The sequence below is a fragment of the Oncorhynchus clarkii genome, chromosome 20 (genome assembly GCF_045791955.1).
Source record: "Oncorhynchus clarkii lewisi isolate Uvic-CL-2024 chromosome 20, UVic_Ocla_1.0, whole genome shotgun sequence".
Taxonomy (NCBI): domain Eukaryota; kingdom Metazoa; phylum Chordata; class Actinopteri; order Salmoniformes; family Salmonidae; genus Oncorhynchus; species Oncorhynchus clarkii.
Window position 1 is genome coordinate 8,660,761 of NC_092166.1, and position 7,857 is coordinate 8,668,617.

The 7,857-nt window shown below is 40.1% G+C and overlaps 1 protein-coding gene across 1 annotated transcript; it reads right to left on the bottom strand.

Moving 5' to 3' along the window:
* Positions 1 to 376: 376 nt before the first annotated feature.
* On the bottom strand, positions 377 to 3,884 carry LOC139377228 (patched domain-containing protein 3-like). Its single transcript, XM_071120230.1, has 4 exons — positions 3,171 to 3,884; positions 2,886 to 3,007; positions 2,492 to 2,637; positions 377 to 2,011 (listed from the first exon to the last, which is right to left on the bottom strand). The coding sequence occupies exons 1-4, from the start codon at positions 3,882 to 3,884 to the stop codon at positions 486 to 488; spliced, it is 2,508 nt and encodes an 835-aa protein (XP_070976331.1). The 3' UTR covers positions 377 to 485.
* Between the last annotated feature and the right edge of the window lie 3,973 nt (positions 3,885 to 7,857).

A 7,857-nucleotide genomic window follows, 5' to 3' on the forward strand; every position in this document is an offset into this window, starting at 1 on the left:
ATCTTAACTTTAACCAGATGTTAAAATATACCAAGCATTGCAAACATTTGCACCTGTGTAAATACACTGACAGAATCAAATGTGTAAAATAGCCATTTTTTAAATATTTATTTATAATACAGTATGCAACTTTTCTAGAACACAAGTTTTGCCAATGCAGCTTAAAGTCTACAGTATAAGTACATAACATATCAAATTACAACAAAAAGAAAAACATAGATACAAAAAAAAAAATCGGACCAATCAATCGCAGATGAAGAGAAGCCATGCTGAGTAATAACCAAAAAGGTTGACGCTGTAATGTTAACAGGTGTGGTATCAAGTCAATATCCAATGACTATGTCCGACGATGAATAGCTTAGTGGCGTGAGTTGGTTTTAACCCATTTTACGTTCCTTATTTCATTCACACTAACATCTTTAAAAAAAAAATTAAAAGTATTGTATGTTTTATTTACATGATGTATTTAGTGTTGCATATCTACATCACCCATTTCTGCACATGCCAACAAATGTCAAAAACACAGGAAGGAAAGCAACACCGTGAACCAGCCCGAACGTAATAACCAAAAAAATGAGTTTGAAAAAAGTCCTGAAGATGTAGCTTTCTGAGAAAGAGAGCGCCACCACCCCTAAAAGGGTGGAGACAGCTCCTTGCACTATTGGAAACCCGAGGTGGGCCAGCGCATCCACAGCCTTTTCGTTCGAGTCGGCCTTGGTGCTCGAGACAAAGGCGTATGAGACATGGGCGGAAAAGTTGACTGAGAATCCGATACAGATGATCAGATTTATCATGGAGATTGAGTCCAGGGACACGTCCCATAGTGCCATGAATCCAACTACACCCACAATGACCGACCCAATGGAGAACGCCACCCACAGCGAACAGAGCGGGTTGGGTATCAGGAGTAAGGAGATCGCCAGCATCAACACTGTGGCAACCACGATAGTCTGGATGGTGTTATCCACAATAACAGTGTACTGGTCTAAGTAGATAAACGATGGATGGTAAACCACTAATTTGATGGGGCATTTTTCAGCAGTTTTTCTGAGGCTTATCAGCATGTCCTTCTGTTGCTTTGTCGTGCTGATGTTTAGCGTCTGAAGAAAGAAGCGAGACGAGCGGATCTTGTTATCTGCATCGAAATGAATGTCCTGCCAGGTCATTGGACGTTTTTCCAAGAAGTGAAGCAGGTTTATTTTGAAGGTATTTTCAGAGTTTATATCAAGATCATTTGCAAAAACTTGGAAAGAATCTAGCCAGGAAAGAAAGAAGTTTTTGTCAGCATATGCCAACTTTTTAAAATCTGTAATGCAGGAGCTGAGAGTTTTGCGCTGGTCTTCTTCCCAGTAGGCAAGTGACTTATTAACAGCCACCATAACGTTTGGACCATAGTAAGAGAAGTGCGTATTTTTGTCTTGGTAATATTTGGAAATGTAGGAATCATCTGAAGCCAGGTTCCTTAGGTCAATACCCTCCTTCAGTTCAAAACATCCATAGAAGCTGACAGCCAGATACCCGGCGTAGAGAACCACAACGGACACTTTGGTCCATTTCTGGGTCAGAAATGGACCGTAATACTTCCCAAAGAAGCCACTGATTGGTTGCTCCTCCTCTGTCCCGGTGTCATGATCATAGGCCCCACCAACGCAGCAGATTGCATAGCTTCTCGACTTCCCAGGAGGACAATCCACTGGAATCTTCACACAGGTGAACCAGTGCCGGTTACTAGTTTCCCTCTGGCCATTCAGTGCTAAGAACGCACCAAGGAATATGATGTTGTAGATGTAACAGAAAAGGATAGCTGTGCCGGCGTAAAGACAGAAGGTCTGAACAGAGCGAAAGGGTGAGCTGTATCCCAGGTACAGCGCCAGGACATCCGTTATCGTGGTGATAGAGATGGAGATGGCGGCATCTTGGTAGGTGTCGGCCAGACGATCCACCACGCTATCATGGACATTGGTCTTCTGCCAACAGGAAATCATGATGAACATGTCGTCAATTCCAATACCTGAAACACAAAGGGTTTGCCATTGAGTGAGGTGGTAAACAAACATGAACATGACTTTCCACTGGGCACACACTGGTTGAATCAATGTTGCTTCCATGTCATTTCAATGAAATTACGTGGAACCAATTTGGGAAAGATGTTTAATTGACTTCTGTGCCCAGTGGGTTGAGACAAGAGAAAGGCATGAACATTCATGACATTTAAGTAATTCATGACATTCAAATGAAGAATTTGTGTTATGTTAGTAGAATCATTTCCGTGAGACATTAGAATATGAATTTGAAGTGGGCAGAACTGGTTGCAATGACGTCATGGTCTGGTTGTATACTGGTTGTATAAGGAAGTTATTTGCCCTCTGGGTATGAAGCTCTTTTACCTTCAATAATTACCAGATGTGTTTGTCTTTGATGAGGTGTGGAGGAATGGAAAGCAAATACTAATGAAGGTTTGAAGAGACAGGATGCGGAGCTTTCCCCTTACCCAGTATCAAGAATGGGCAGGTAGAAACAGTCATGACGAACGGCACACCCATTAACAACAGCATCCCGAAACTTGAAAGAACTGCTAGTCCTGTAGAAAAGACTCCAATGGTGGCCACCCACACCTTATTCCTCACGTTGTCCAACCTGAAGAAATGTAAACCATTTAAAGTGTCTTTTCATACATATTTTATGCATGCACTGCATAAATGAAAAGTACGTTGACATTTTTTTAAAGGGTGTCCATGCGGGACACTTTGCATCGATCCCACCATTTTGTCATAGGCATGTGCTATGTAACAAACCCTCAACCCCCCCCACCCCCCCCCTCACCCCTCCCCCCTCACATGTACATCTACTTCATGTAACATAAAGGAGATAAATGCTTTACAAACCTTAAACATGAAACAATTGTAAAAGACATGGTAATAGTATATGTTATTGAGAAAAGAGGAACAATAGACTTTGGAACTTTATTGAATTCCCACTGTCTTGACATGGATGTAGAATACGACACCTAGAACACACACAAAAAAATAACAAGTGTTAAAATATATATATATATATATATATTTTTTTAAATGTACAATTATAAAACACATTTTAAAATATACTTTGCAGGTCCAGGCAGAAAAATAAATAAATAAATACAACACTGAAATGTATAGATGGTATCTCACCTCTGTGACATTTGTTGATTCTTCCGAGAGCAACTTAATAAACTCAGTCAGCCAAATGACGCTTCTTGATTGGTTAAATTCTGTTAAATAGTAAAAAAATTGTATTGCCTTGGCACTTTGAACAATTGAGTTGTTTATTTTCACACTACCAAGTGTTGACCTCAAGGAAACCCTGCCAGATGTAGAAATATGTGTTGGAAACGTCAAATTAATAAGATCAACATTGCTGGCATTGTAGTCTATAATGTTCAATATGGCATTGGAGGAACAACTTCCATTCACTGTTGCGCAAATATCCACATATTGCAACAGTTCATCCTCAAACTCCACAGTCATGTTCCGAACTTTGCTGTCCAAGACTAATATGTCCTCAAGATGTGGCACTGTCAAAATGTTTGTCGTGGATGTGGCGATGAAACATGCATATGTTCCATCTGTGTTCAACCTCAAGCTGGAAAACATGGATTCATTTTCTGGGAAATATTCTTGAATAAACATTCTCTCCATCTTGGCCGGTCCCTCTAGAGGTGTAAACTCCTCTTCAATGTCATTAGATGTTCTGTCTTCCAAAAAGTAAAATCCACTTCCTAATGCTGTTGAGATAATGACAGGGACGATGAAGAACCACCACGGATGTGTTCCTATGAAGTGACCGATTATTCTAAAACACATGCGGATCGGTTTTTCTATGCAGTCTGTGCGGAATTTCGCCATAGCTAATGTTGGTCTGTTTATAAATTCAGATGCATTAAAGCAGTCCACAGAGCAGCACAGTTCACCTCTCAGTGTGCCTCAGTCCTCAGTATGGATAACCACAGCTTTTATTACCCCTTCATCAAGGGAGATATTTACATATATGGAGCCTGACTATCAGGTAGCAAAGAAAATTGGCCAATAACCATCTATCTCATCATTGGATGGATAGCTAGGTTGTTATCAATGGCACCAGTGTTCCACTGTCTAAACAGTATTCCTCCCTGTAGTGGGAGAAATGGAGCCCTCGTCCTCGCACAGTTTTCAGTATAACAGTCATGAAGACAAAAAACAAATTATTTTAGAGTTTCTGTTTTGAAATAACATGATAAAGTGCATTATGAATGAAACCTTTGGCAAAAACTTGGTTATGTCAGTTGGTGTTGGGTTGTTGATGCCTCACAACTGAAATTCAAAACAGTCAAACTACACAACAAGATTCCAATTCAACAATACTATATAGCATAGATTCATAGACTTTCAACGAAATATAATCCTTGTTGTACAGAGTTGTAAGATTATTTAAACTATTTACTGTTATTGGCTCATATCAATCAGCATTGGAATCAATATATGTGTATTACTATGGAAGAAACATCAAAGAGTAATTTGATCCTCTACAAGTAAGCTTTTTGTTAGTCCAGGGAACAATGGGTCGTTGTAGTGTTGATCAATACTTTGTCAGTGATACTGTAGCACCATGTAATTAAAAGATTGAGTTCTCTACCTCTTATCTAAATGAACATCCTGGTTTCCCATCCATTCAAGCTGGGTCTAAATCATTCAACCAGCTCAAGAACAATGTTAACTCACTACAGCATGCTGCTGACTGACCCTAGCTTTAAATCACACAATGCTGGCTGGGATCTTGCAAACCCGAAATTAAATCTACAAAAAAATAAATCATCTTGCATTGTGATTATGTTATATGTAGTAGTTCAACTTAAATCTGTCTGCTGTGTGAGCAAACAATATTAATCAAATTGTGTATATTGGCAACACAGACCTGTGTAAATTCATACTTTAATGAATTAAAGGAAACATTGATCAATTTATTAGATTGTTTTTTTAAAGGAAAATGATAGAAAGAAAACAACATTGGTCAGTGTTATTAAAATGTGCCTTTGCAACTTCTCATCAGAGGCTTCCTTATTGTCCCAGAGCCCAAGAGACCAATTTACCTGTAAGCCATATTATGTAAACCTCCACTCAACATAAGGAAGTAAAACTCATGTAAAGACAGGAAGCTATACACAGCACCAGGATAAACTGTGTTGTCTTTCAAGGAACCAAAATACACATGCAAACCAATGAATGGCATATGCTTTAGTACAGTATACTCACTGTTGACTTTTTAGAGCATATATTCTCATGGTTGAGAGTTTATTATTTTGACTGGGAGATGATCATACTGTATGATTAAATATTAGCGGTTGAGAAGAAGTCGTGGTGAAGATGGTGAAGGTAGGAAACGACACCTCCACTTCGCTGATCCTCAATCCAGGGGCCCCACATGAGTGCATGCTCAGCCTCCTCCTGTACTCCCTGTTCACCAATGACTGCGTGGCCAAGCACGCCTCCAACTCCATCATCAAGTTTGCAGACGACACAAACAGTAGTAGGCCTGATTACCAACAATGACAAGACGCCCTACAGGGAGGAGGTGAGGGCCTTCGGAGACTGGTGCCAGGCAAATAACCTCTCACTCAATGTCAGCAAAACAAAAGAGCTGATCGTGGACTTCAGGAAACAGCAGAGGGAGCACCGACCCTCCTGTCCACATCGACGGGACTGCAGTGGAGAAGGTGGAAAGCTTCAAGTTCCTCGGCGTACTCATCACTGACTATCTGAAATGGTCCACCCACACAGACAGTGTTGTGAAGAAGGCGCAACAGCGCCTCTTCAATCTCAGGAAGCTGAAGAAATTTGGCTTGACCCCTAAAACCCTCACAAACTTTTACAGATGCTCAATTGAGAGTATCCTGTCGGGCTGTATCACCGCCTGGTACAGCAACTGCACCGCCCGCAACCGCAGGGTGGTGCAGTCTGCCCAACGCATCACTGGGGGAAAACGACCTGCCCTCCAGGACACCTACAGCACCCGATGTCACAGGAAGGCCAAAAAGATCATCAAGAACATCAACCACCCGAGTCACAGTCTGTTCACCCTGTTATCATCCAGAAGGCGTGGTTAGTACAGGTGTATCAAAGTTGGTACAGAGAGACTGAAAAAAAGCTTCTATCTCAAGCCGTTAAATAGTGTTACATACGTAGCCATCACTAGCCGGCTTCCACCCGGTTACGCAACCCTGCACCTTAGAGGCTGCTGACCTATATACATAGACTTGGAATCACTGGCCACTTTAATAATGGAACACTAGTCACTTTAATAATGTTTAAATAATGTTTACATACTGCTTTACTCATCTCATATGTATACACTGTATTCTATTCTACTGTATTTTAGTCAATGCCACTCTGCCATTGCTCAATCTCATATTTATATATTTCTTTATTTCCTTTCTTTTACTTTTAGATTTGTGTGTATTGTTGTGAATTGTTAGATACTACTGCGCTGTCGGAGCTAGAAACACAAAGCATTTAGCTACACTCACAATAACATCTGCCAAATATGTGTATGTGACCAATAAAGTTTGATTTGATTTTGAAACGATATGGCATTAGATGAGCAAAGTGGATTGGATAACAATTCGGCTCCTCTTAGGAATGAATTCATGAAGTGTGTCTTTATTCATCTGAGTCTCTGATCACTAGGGTACATAAAGCAAGCAATTGGCCAGGCAGCTGTAATGAAGTCACTATTTTAAGTTGTCTGACATGTATCGTAATAAACTAAGTTAAACTAAAGTTGAAGACAGAACTTTATAAAAACTTAATAGGACATAATAAAGTCTTCATGCGCACTAAACAAATGGTTCACAAATCATTTATTTTAAAAAGTTATAGTAAGGTTGATATAAGGGTGGTGTTTGCTTTTTTTTCTCCAAATATAATATCTTCTCAACAAGCTTTGTTACTACACTGAGTCACGGAGTAATGTGTACTGCCTTTTGTGTTATGGTCTGGCTGTCTGTGTTTTGTAAATAGATACATAGTCAGAATGATATCAGATAAATATCAGTCGTGGTCATGTTCTATGGGAATTCGTAATACTGTCCCTTTAAATTAAAGTCCACTCCTTCTTATCGACTGATGTGTGACGTAGCTGTGTATACTACTTGCAAAGACAGTACAGCATAAAGATATGCCGAAACTGGTTCTTCGATAGAAATCCCCCAACACACTTGTATGCGATATAGCTAGCATAGCGCATGCGCAAAATACATCATCGGGTCTAACGGACGTGTCGCTCCGGACTGCAGCCCGTCAAATGATAGGCACTCCTTCGATATTAAGTTGTTTTTGACGAAAATTAAAACGTAAGGAATAATATGTACGCGTTTGAGTGGTACAGCGGAAGCAACCGGCTGTAAACGAAAGTCGAGGAGTGAGGTGGGGAGAAGGCGCATCAGCGTCACCCAAAAGTCGCACACTAATGAGATGTTTCAGCAGCAAGGCTCAGATCGACATGGCAGTGTTTCCATTCCAAGTCTTTCTTTATAATGTCGAAATAAACATGGCTCCAACCCCCGTATCACACACTGAAATCATATGTGTGTTCATTGTACAATCAATTACTGAGAGAGAGCCTCAAATATAACATGAATTTGTATATAGGCTATCCACTGAATAGCCTACATGATGTCGGTTCCTATTTCAGTCATGTCTGGTCATGGGTGGGTCAAACAAAAATACTCTAATGATTGGTTGACAATACCACAATTTGTTTTTGAATATATATTTTTTTAATTTAACCTAGGCAAGTCAGTTAAGAACATATTCTTATTTACAATGACAGTCTACACCGGTCAAA